Source organism: Anopheles gambiae, chromosome 3 (assembly GCF_943734735.2).
Source record: "Anopheles gambiae chromosome 3, idAnoGambNW_F1_1, whole genome shotgun sequence".
Classification (NCBI taxonomy): Eukaryota; Metazoa; Arthropoda; class Insecta; order Diptera; family Culicidae; genus Anopheles; species Anopheles gambiae.
Window position 1 is genome coordinate 33,636,846 of NC_064602.1, and position 12,209 is coordinate 33,649,054.

The 12,209-nt window shown below is 46.2% G+C and overlaps 1 protein-coding gene across 7 annotated transcripts in view; it reads left to right on the forward strand.

Annotated features, from left to right (window-relative positions):
- LOC1269252 (probable G-protein coupled receptor Mth-like 1) overlaps window positions 1–12,209 on the forward strand; it is a 160,335-nt gene that overhangs the window by 121,482 nt on the left and 26,644 nt on the right. For all 7 annotated transcript variants that reach the window (XM_061655180.1, XM_061655183.1, XM_061655181.1 and 4 more), the window contains exon 5: window positions 5,696–5,877. In XM_061655180.1, the coding sequence (XP_061511164.1) occupies window positions 5,696–5,877 (182 nt within the window). The remainder of the gene's footprint in view (window positions 1–5,695; window positions 5,878–12,209) is intronic.

The window sequence follows — 12,209 nt, forward strand, 5'->3', positions numbered from 1 at the left end:
CTCTTGGATCCTACGCATTCTTCATCCTACACAAGTTGACTATTTGGTAAAAAAAAACCTGTAACAGTCTCCGCGGGAAAAGGGCGTCCGGGATCAGAAATGGTGTATCGTAAATGAACACGTCGCTTTGGTTGATTTATGCTGCTTTAATAGCATCGATTTCATCGACCGATGATCGCGATCGACGAGCGCAGGGCACTCCGAAAGTGGGGAATGCAACAATGCGCATGCCGATGAATAAATATGTTACAGGGAGAGATCATCATTTGGGGAGGGTTTTGGAATGGATTTATAATGGGCGATTGCATTCTTCAGATCAAGATGCGTGTTTTTGGAATTTAAACCCTTGTTGATAAATATGTACAAAAGAAAGTTTGTATCACAAACATCCAATCACTGCAATCCAGTCGGGTAAGTTTTGTTATGTGATCTTCAACTTCATATGCTATAAGAACGATCGCTTTTAACTTATTCTCGGCTCCAATAGAGTTTTTGTTGTCCAAGTCTTCCAATGACTAGACTGTAATCGATGCGACAGCTACAAAAGTGTTAAAATAAGTTTAAAAATTGTTTGTAATCCATTCCCTGTTATTCGGTGCCAGTATGCAGTTTGTTGAAGTCTGTTTTGTATTTGTCGTGTACGTGACAGTCTGGTTGGATTTTTGCAGGAAAACTTTTGCCGCTCCCGCTACGTAAAAATACGTTACATTCTTTTGTGATGTTATTTAGCTTTTCGCTGCCCGAAAGCTAGTTGACATGGACACTGCTGTTCCGGCTTTTGCCATTCGTTTTCCACTCGCAAATAACTTTCCGTCGCCGAATACATTCGTGCACGGTGTTTGTCGTTTGTTGTCTACACTGGTATCCGCATAACTATTCGAAATGTAACTCGAACGAAGTAAAGATAACTTCTGCCCTCTCGCGTTTACTTGTTTACATCCCGCAAGGTTAGCGCAACAACACCAGGGCAACCAGCACCAGGCTGTAACGGCTGTCTTTGTGCATACCACAGCTTGCAGAGCGCTGGTGTGTGCCGCCGGAACACTTGGAAAGAAGCGAGGATGAGGATGATAACTTTCAAACGGGCAGAAATAAAACCAGGAACACTTGAGACATCGTCACAGAAAATCGGTAACTGTAACGATCTTCGCTCCCGGTGCCGCTTCGCCGACACAAAGTTTGGCGCACCAAGTGGGAAATAAAGCACTCGTCGTGACGCGATGGTCGTGCCGTCGGTGGTCGCTTGAAGACTGTTTTCGCTTTTAATTAAAACTTGTACAATTTTAAAATGTTTTAATTGATAAAACTCGACCCATTCCCGCCCGGTGGGCAAAATGCAGCCACCGAGCGGGCCGATAGTTTCCTGCTCGGGGCAGCACAGCTATACCTCAATTCAGCTCCGCCGTAGAGTCGAATGCCGGAAGAACTTTTGCAAACACGGTGGAACGGGATTTCTTTTTCAACTCCTCCGCTTCCTTTTCTCTTCAACTATAATTGCACTGGAGGCGCGTGAAAAGAGGCACTTCTTGCTGCTTGTTCGTCCTGGCTTAGCTTGCTCCTTCATCCTCTCTCTCCCTCTTAAACCCCCAATACTTATTCCCTTCCACTTTATCGCATCGAGGCAAAGAGTGCGACAATTAGAGAATCTGTTTCGTGAGTAAATAAGCACAGGCGTGAACACTGCGAGCGTTGCTGTGCAGGGAAATTTAAATTAATTAATTCGTTTACTTAAGAAGTGGTATTTCCCTCCCCCACTGGAAGGGATGAAATTCATCATCCTCACCATCAGCATCAACATCATCAACATCCCACGACACAGAATAATCGTACAACCATGATCCATTACACCACCGCCAGAATAGTGTCTCGGGCTGGCACTACTTGTTGGGCTGAAAGTTGTTACAAGTAATTTGAGCCAACTCTTCCGGCACCGGTTCGTCTTCCACCGCACCGCATCGCACGAAATGAAGAAATGTCTCGTTAAACTGACACCACGGATGAATGAGTTAAGAGTTTATTGGACCAGGAAAGTAAGGTTTCTGGCTTCCAGGCGTCTGCCATCTGCGGAGAAAAGGTCCCTTTCGAACGGCTAGAACCATCGCAGAAAGTGTTGAAAGTCAATCATCATTGCTGTGGTGTGTAGTGTAGGGGGTACGAAACGAAGAACCACTACAAACTTGTGATTGATTGCTTGGTTGTTTTGTCCGTCGTGGCTGGTAGATTTGATTGTGGCAATTAAAACGTAAATGCAGCTGCCATTTTGTTCTGAGGCTGATGAGGAGAAGGAGTTATGCAATTTGCCGGTTGGTTAGTTCGAATATTCTGAAGCAAGTCAGCGCTAACAAGAAGCTTTATGCCAATTTCGCGTAAATTCTAATGCAAATAGTTATTAGTTAAAAGAACGTTTTGTAATTTTATAGATAACTCAAAGCATATCAAGATCCTTTAGGTAGAATTGGGGCAATTTCGTAAAGGCATGAAATTCCCCTCAAAAACCCCTTCCTTAAACCAATGTTTGATGTCATTTGTTCGTTCGCACCTCATCGACATAGTGTTGACGTTTGATTCATGTACTCTAAGCGATCGAATTCCACCTCTCGGGGCGCGTGATTTGTGATACGCCAAGGTAGGACGTTCAGCTCATCGCCCGGTACGCGGACCCACCCCACTTCTTCTTCCTCTTCGGTAGACAGAATTTATCGATCCCCCAAACCATTAGCAAAAGGCATGGTTAATGGTTCCGGCGAAAGAAAAGTGTCGTTCGATCGATTCTCGCCCTTCGGTTGTTTCGTAGTGTGCAATAAAAATTTCGTAATTTCACACCGCATAACTCTTTTGCTCCGTGGTGTGTCGGTGTCTACACTCGACGACAAGCGAAGAATTACACAAACACAGAGCTCCACATCCACCGACATTGGCGTGTGAAAATCGAAACCGAACCGACGGCCAAAGCCCCACGGTTCAATGATCGCCGTTTCGATCGCGAATCGATGGACAAGTTGGTGGCGACGCTGTGGTGGCCTTGGTGAGTTTAGATGCATTGCGAAAACCATCTTCCACCGCCGCCGTGGCGACGTGTTCATTTAATTGCAACGCTTTTGGACGGAGGAAGTGTGTGGAAAAAGCCGCATAAAACTGCCGGAGAATGCCTTTCAGTTTCTAATTCATTTCCGTGCAGGGTATGCTTTTGTGCCTTTATGTGAGGTTAGAATTCAATTTCCGGCACAATTTCCTCCGGCACAGAAGTCGTTGCAGGCAGGCAGGCTTTGTGGCACACAATTAGTGTGGCACACGATTTATCGATTGATATGCAAATCTGAGCACTTTCCCAAGTGGTTTCCTGCTCCTCTTCTTCTTTGTGTAGCTGTGTGTAGTTCCAGGAGATAACATCACACAGCTATGATTAATGGTACGAAAGACATTCCTCTCGACGGGCATATGATGCCCTCCTGTCGTCGGTTCGTAGCTTGTCTTACCGACATCACGGAAACATCTTGCAAGAAACTTCATTAGTTTGCCTGTGTGTGTGTGCATGTGTTTGACTTTTATCACGTGTTCGCATTGGAAAAGTGCAAAAGCAGCATCAGACGCTTGAACCCGTGTGTGTGTATGTGTGGCCTTTTCGGACGTTCCCGAAGCTCACGTGCTGTCCATAAATCATGCAACCAAATGGTGCCGAATTTCTAATAAAACACAATTTTCACTCAAATATTGAACCCCCCGTGCAAGTAAGCAACGGTCTTGGGAGTCCCTCTTGGGTGTGAGAAGCATCGAGGCATGCCACATTTTCACATTTTTCGGTCGTTCGGGAAGAACCATCCCCAAAAGCACCGACCGCGTTTGTTGGATCCATTTCCGGGTGTGTCGTTCCGCGCTGTTCGATCATAAATTTTCATAAATTTCGTCCCATATCAACCTCGGATGTTAAGGGCGAACTGTGACCATTGGTCACGGAACTCTGTGTGTGTGTTTTTTTTTTATCCTCCACATAGAGAAGGATGTTGTAGCATCTCTCGAGCTTACGTGTGCGTTTGATGATGGTGCAGCAGTGTTTCAACACTTTGCAGCGATGCTTTCATAACACACCCCACAAGACACAACCGGAAATCAAAGCTTCCAAAAACGTTGTGAAATGCAATTCATAACGGTCCCAAAGGGCGTCCGGGATTGCAAACCGTCCCAAAAAAAAAAGTATGAGATAACGTCGTTACTAGCTTAGTCGGTTGTGCCTTCAGTAGTGCCCACTTTTGCGAAGTTATGAGGATGGGGGAACATGATGGCAGGAAGAAGGTAACATCTTGAAAAAAACTCTTATCAAACATCTAGCAGAAGAGGAAAAAATCTACAAGTTCAGAAGAAATGGCTAAAAGTCTTCTCCCCAAAAAAACTGTCCCCACTCGAACAACTTCCCCAAAATGGAGAACATACGCCAAAGCAAAAATCTGCCAAAAACGAATGTGAGATATTGGGAGGAGCACAACATTTGAATAAATCATACCGACGATAGCATTGCCAGGAGTGGAATTCTGGCTTTCCATTTGATTCCTTCCGGTGGTATCTACGTCCTTCCAGACATCCGTTCTAAAGCCCGCAACAAAAAACGAAGCACAGTCTGTGTTTTTTCCTCTGATTTGTTACTTTCCCGAATCGAATCGAACCGATGATAAGAACGAATAACATCGCTGATCAGTGTTTCAAGTTCCGGCGCACTTAAAGCACTTCTAGTGTATGAAACACTTTCGATGCAATTTGCTTCCTTCTTGGATTGAGTCCTAAAAGCAAGATTAAATATTTAAAGCACTTGCCTAGCTTTGTGGTGTGTGAGTGTTCGTGTTTTGTATATTTATAGAGATCCGTTCAACTCGCAAACGAGGGACAAAGGTACTGTTGCCTGGCCTGGCCAATCAATTGTGGTGTGCTCATTTGACCGGTTGGCTAATTTTGTTCTACTAGCTGCTGCTCGTAGTAGTGATGTGAGTAATCAAATTATGTTTCTTAGTTTTGGGAATAGATACATCTGCAGTGCTCAACACAGTGAGTTTGCACAAAAAGTGCTTAAAATAAAGCAGTTTGTATGTTATAAAATCCAAGTCAGGTAGTGCTACTGGAAGTATCTCAATTGCATCCTCACATCCTCCCCATCAGCGCAGCGCAAAGAATGGGGTACTTAAAGCTCACTCAACCGATTTGCTTCGTTCGCTTGGGCTCTGCCAACACCTCTGCCATTCATTTGGCAGCTTTGCACTGTTAGCACTTCATTTACTGATCTCGGGTACGCTGCACTCCACATCTCTCGGGGTGTGTGGACAATCTCCCGGAAAAGCTTCATTTTCCGCATACGCAGACAGTGGCGCAGTCTGGCAGCATCAGCCGGAATCCATCCCAATCGCTGATGCAGCATTACCCCGTCACAATGAGGACAATACTACTGCAGCCAGCCAGCCAGCCAGTGTTTGAGGCAGCGTGTGGCAGGCCAGTCGGTGAAACTATTTATTTATTCATGCATGCATGTCTCTTTATTTATCTTTTCCGTCGATTTCGTCGAGCACACAGTGTGTGTGTATGCCTGGCAATGATACAGAAATCTGGCAATAGACAGAGTGTGTGTATGCGTCAGGGATAGTGCTAGTGGTCAGTGGTTATAGTCTGGTATTTATAATATTTCCCCCCTCGCTTCTTCTTCTCCTCCACACAGTGATCTACGGCCAACGTCGCTGGAGAAAAGCCAGGAAATCTGTCGGCTGCGCATCTACGAGGTGTACGCGTGGGGTGGCCCGCTGGTCTTTGCCGGCGTGGCGGCGATTCTGGACAACCTGCCGGACAGCAACGATACGTACTTGAGGCCACGCTTTGGTGAAGCAAAATGCTGGTTCTACGGTAAGTGCAAACCACCGAACATGGGGTATATAATCTAACCATCAAATTCCAAACAAATACACACCGCCCCAGCCCGGAACTAAATTCCAACGTCAACGGCATCATCATCATCATCACCATTGACGGCTCGGGTGAAGTACCTTGGTGCCCACATCCTCAAGGCGTACGTTCGGTCCCGTTAGACATCGATGCATCAATGACGCACGGCACATCAATCAAACCGACTAACATTTCATTTCATTATGTTAATTATACGAACCAATATGAAGGCGTTGTGCCCACACACATATACACACATGCCTACACGCCCAGAGGAAGCCTTTGGAGAAGCGTAAGCCCCTTGAGTCTTACTTGAGGGCGTACTCCAGCACAGATAGCATTGTGCCACTAGGTTAGTGGCTTCGATTCCATTTTCACAACCAATATTTACCACCAACATCTCTGTCTCGGGGTGCAGCGTTGAGATACCGAGACCGGTGAGATGGAAGCGGAAGCGAAGGATTAAATTACTTCCGCCACAGGAAGCAAGTGAGCCTTTGAACCGGGCTCGGGCTACGGGGTTTTATGTGGGTTCCAACTGCTTCAATCCCACTCCTTTCCGTGCATGTGCATTCATCAATGTCGACTCCAGTGTGCCACTGGTTTTGCTGCAATTTGCTGAGCATCCCTGAGGAAGCAGGATGCCTTTGTTGTTGGTTGCTCATCATGAGCATCATCCCCCAAAACCGCAAACGCCGCCGTTCTCCAAAAGATGACGAATGTCTAGACGGAACGGGTTTGCTGCCGCCTCTGCCCTTTGCAGGAATGCTTGACGGTATGACGTGGGACTTTAAATGCATTCCGACGTTTGCACTCTGCATGCAGCTTCTGCCGATCGTTTGGCCTGCACAGCTTAAACCAAGCGTGATGGACATGAACGGAAGCATGAAAGCAATCCAAACAGGACGGGCGGATGAGACGGTGGGCGATGGTGTCTATTAGAAAGCATCTTCGCTTTGATTGACCACAACAAACAATCATCCACACTAATTTCCCGGATTGGGTAGAGAAAGTAAGCGTATCATCCAGCGGGTTTACAGGCTTTCGGCATCAACGATCGGTGTTGGTTACAGTTAAAATCAATTGAAATTGCACATACTTTCTGTGGAAGCGCCCTTCGCCCGTTATCACCTTTCAATGCACGCAATGCTTTTAGGCTTTGCACTGAATATTTCAAATGTGTGTATATCTTCATTTGAAACAACTCCTTGGCCGAGGCTTTCTGGTAGCGCAAGCATAGTGTAGGTGAACAAAGAACGACTTTATATCGAACCATTCGCATTCTTTGGAGAGAGAGGCAGCAATGCTTAGATATTTTTCCAGGAAATATGTACTTACCTTACCTCCAAACATTCATCGCAACGCAAAACTTGTTGTACTGTTGAATGTAGAGTATGCAAAATTAATGACTAAAAGAGAGTGTAGTGTGTGTCTTTCGTCCTTTCCAACTTGCCTGGAAAAGTTGTTCGTTATCAGTGACTATTCGACAAAACATTAAGGCTTGAACAGAGTCATCTCGTACGTTTGCGTATCTTCATGTTAGAATCGTCGAGCTGTGCATACAGAACTTTCGCAATTATTAATTTAATCGCAAAATTGGGCATGCTATGGAGCAGGGAAAAAAGTTAAAATCTTCTCTATGAGAGTAAGTAGACGAATGATAAAGAGTTTATCGATTTTGAAACTCTTATCGCTTTTCAAATATTCTTCACACGAGTGTCATTTCAACTTGCGTTGTTCTGGATTGTGTTCAATGCTAATAATTAAACCTCATTCACCACAATCCTTTACTATAAAGAAGTGGTTTTATAGTGTTATAATTCAATCTGTAGTTGTGTGTATCCATCAGAATGAAGCATTATCCTTGATCAGCTGCAAGGACGCCGGCAATGGGTTTCATATTAACTATCATTGCCCATCTCACACCGGAACACACAAGCACAAGTGAAACTACTGAGACTATCTTGAACTGCATTCAACGTGCTCTCATGGTCGATAATTACCGAGGCACATGGGTTATTTTATCTAATCCATCTCCATCCCGGAACCACTCAGAACGCTTGCTATAGTACCGAACTGGGGCTTAATGGCTAAAGCAGCAGTAGGTGCTGAAAACGTCCCAAGGCTAACCAGAGTGAAAGGGGAACGAAGACTCAATCGTTGCCCGTTGAAATGGAAATCAATCTCCAATTTATCACTCCTGACATCATCTCCCACGGTCGGAATGCTCCCGAGGTCCCAGTTCCTAGTGTCTAATGGCAAATTGTGCACTGATGTCTACGATAACTACAGTGGACTTGCCGGTAGACCAGCAATCTGCAGCCCGAGGAGTTATCAATTATGGAGGGAAATCGAAGTACTTATCAATATTCAATCGATGACACTTTCACTCCACCCAGGTAACGACGATGTTCAATAATAACCTGAAGCAGCTCTCGAGACGATGAGGCGCTCTTAGATTGCAGATTGGCTGTATCCTTTGTAGCAGGTTTGTGTTATTCATGGCAACACACACACAAACACCAACTCCCGTAGGAGGAGAATTAGGCAATTTGATTGGATATCATATTAACATGCGATGACATAAATCATTCCATTAGAAGAACTACACGCTCAGATTGATGCACAGAGTGCATACATGAATAGTAATAAGCGAGATAGCGCCGTCTGTGGCATCCTCCAATCGACCCTGCCCAGACGCGCCCATGTTTATTTTTATTTTCCCCTTCATTAACCAATTTTCTTCAACAATGTCGCTGTTTGATGCATTAAAAAGGTGACATGAATTATTGCTCAACGCTCGATGCCCGCCACAGAGGCAGTGCTAAAGCGGGGATTTGCCACTGGTGGTGGTATGTACCCCAATGGAGCCATCGATTTCGCTAACCTGTTGTAAGACGCGCTCTACTCCAACTCCAATCGTAAAAGCTGCATCAGACGCTGTTTGCTTGGAAAGCCTGCTAAGGAGCTAAGAAATCACACCGGGTCTCCAGCCGTTTGCTTGTCGGCCTTTTGCATGTCGTGCTGCCTTTTAATTAAACCCGGGCGCACAGCCTTTTTGTCGCCGGTGTCGATCGCTGTTGAGTTGCTTATTGCACCACCGACAGGCGGCTGGGAATGAGGTGGACGGTGTATGGAAGTTTTATTGCCCGCTGGCCAGATTTGCTACTGCTGGTGGTGGTGGTGCTGTTGCTTGTGTTGCTGCTCGGGTGTATCTAGCTTCCGTTTTCCCTGACTTCTCGCTCACTCTCCGCCGCTTGCAGAAAGCGAATTTGCACCGATAAAAAGTACGAAGTGAAGGTGTTTGGGAGGGTTGGCAGTCCGTACCGAATGCAACCTGAGCTGAGGGATGCTAATCAAAACGCTTGCGGCCATCGTAATTGGCAGCGAGAGAGAGAGCAAGAGAGAGAGAGAGTCAGCTATCGAAGTCTATCGAACCAGTCCCCAGGTCTGGTTGCACATCGTGACCAGTTACAGTGTCCATGCACAAGGGAGCAGGTCTATCGGCAGCCTGGCGAAGCGGCGGCTTGGTACCATTTGGTATTGGGAAGTGTAATTTAAATCAAATTATGCGATAAATCTCGTTGCCTCCACCACCGCTCCGCCGGTGGTGAGAAATTGCGTGAGAAAGTGAAAATTACGAAACCACATGTCGGGAGCGCTTGGTCAGCCCTGCCCGGGAAACCGAAGGAGTAGAGCTGTGCGTCTCGTATCGATCGGTATCGCCGGGGCGCCGGCCTTCGATCGAGCTGTACCAGCCGCCGTAGCCTTGAAACGTTACAGGCGGCATTAAAAACACACACATTGGACTGGTCGCTGCTTGGCGAAGTGGTGAATCCTCGTTAGTTCAATGACACTCGCCTCGATCGCACCCGCACACACATACACACCCGGGGAAATAAATCAGCCAACATCGGCATGCCGGGAGCATAAAATATTTCTCACCTCGGAACACACGGAGTACACGGATCCGGGCGAAGCATGGACACACTGAACGGCGAATGTTGCGAAAGGTTAAGATCTCTTGTACACCTCGTACGCTTGTGTTCCGTGCTCTTTCCTCTGAGTGGTAGGTCACGAGTTTTACACGGCCAGATTTTTCGGATGTTACTACGGGGGAGTTGTCGGTAAGCAAACACAAACCACCACCACCACCAACCAGGGGTCAAACCAGCAGACCAGCAACGGGAAGAAATTCGAACCAAATCGTGCCCACCTCGCGTCTAGTGATCGTAGTCCAAGGAAAGGAAACAAAAAGAATAAACAGCAAAATAAATCAGCCCTCATCGGAAGGGTCCATGCGGGGAGACGGGGGGAGAAAGCGTTGGCAGCTAAAATCAGTGGTCCAGCAACAGCAACACAAAACGGACAAACACATTTCTCGCCTAATAAATATGTCCGCGATTCTCCCGATACACCCAGGGTACGTGACGACAAGCGGAGCAGTATACCTCCACTAGGAGACCGTCGAGATCCCATGTCAACCTCTCTACCCGATCCCTCGTAGGTTCTTCATAGGAAGAGTTTATAAATTTGCTCCGACAACCTCCCCAAAATCCGTCCGACATCGACCACTCGAGACAACGGTATCCTCGCAGCATGTTGCTCGCGCGGGTGGAGAAAGAATTTCCGAGCAATCTGCAAACTTAATCCGACAAACCCTGTTCCTCCAATCCCGTCCTGTTTCGATGGGGGAGGCTGATGGGAGGTGAAATAGTAAAATCATTCTCCACCCGCCCTATCGAACAAGGTTTGCGGGAGGTTACCTCTCACTCTCCCATTCCCATTTACCCAATGATTTCTTCGTCCTCCGTGGTCGTATAATTTGATTTGTCTTTGGCCGGAACCGACACGACGACACACAACGACGACGACGACCATTAAAGCCGGATTTTGACGACGGAACGAAACTGGATCGTTGCCAACGACGACGACGACGATGATGAGGATGACGAGCACGAGATCGTCCCGAATCTCTTGTTGAACATGAACGCGCAGCAGTCTGGGGGTCGGGACGAGTGTGTACGAGTTTTTGATTATGTTCCATCGAATGTCTGTTATTTCTGCCTATTTAGTTAGTCGTTCCAGCTGGTAGCTCTAGTGTTGTTTTTCTGCCAGCATAGACTGTTGGGTTTGTTTAATGAAATCGTTGATTGTTGGCAGTGAGAAGTTTGTCTTAACGTTTCTGAACATGATTTTATATTTACATTTTCAACATTGACTGATCATGATATTGTTTTCTATCTCAATATTCATTCAATGTGAAAATAGAGCCCAATAACTTAGTTTCCCATTATTATCGGAAGTTAGCAACTTATTCATCAACCTCAACATCCTTCAACGATTCCGCATCCCACCGGGCGAGTTTTGGCGGTAAAACCTGTCAAGAGCTGTCCCCGCAAAACGAATGGATTATAAATATGTGCCTGATGATGTTCAAACATTGGCATTCGTTTTTGGCATCCAGAGACCACCCGGAGAGGATGAAAGGAGTATATACAAATCGTGTTGAAAATTGGATGCAGTTCTCGCACGATGTCAACAAGAAAGTTGAATGCATACATCGGGGTAGTAGCGTTATTTTTCCCCTTCTTTCGTTTGCTGTTTCGTTGGAAAATGGTTGACATTTTCCGATGCTTCAGCTGACATCCAAAACTGGCAAACAATATTGACAAATTGGTACAGCAGCGCGCACTGCACTGGATAAATATCGAGAACTCGAGCGCTCTCTCTCCTGGTCACAAATCACGCTTCCTTCTTCCTCCGCTGCTCGCTGCAGCTGCAGTGGTTAATTCGATCAGCAACGATGCTGGAAAGTTTATTTGTCCACCACCACCGCCGGCTGTGGAGGTTGTAGGATGGTGTCAACATACACACACAGAGTTTGACCATTTCGTACCCACTTTGGTATGAATAAATGAACAGAGACAATTCGTGGGGCCGTTTGTCCGTTTGTGTGTGGTCGTCGTCACAATGAATCCTCGTCGATAACACGTTCATACGCTTGCTTGATTTTTCCCACCAATGCTTTTCCCCGATCGAGTGTGGTGGATTTATGTCAACTTCGAGTACTCGCATCCGGATTTGCAGGGCGCGTGTGGCAACCGGACATAATTGAATTATTCTGCAGCGCGGGGAGGAAGAATTTGCTGATGTGCAGATTAAAACACCGTACCACCGTGTTTTTGTGTGGGATTTGGAATATTGAGCTTTATGTGCGATGCCGATGTGTTGGGATGCTTTCATCACATTTAAAGGATTATTCTATTTTAAGTCCATCAGTCTTTTTGCAT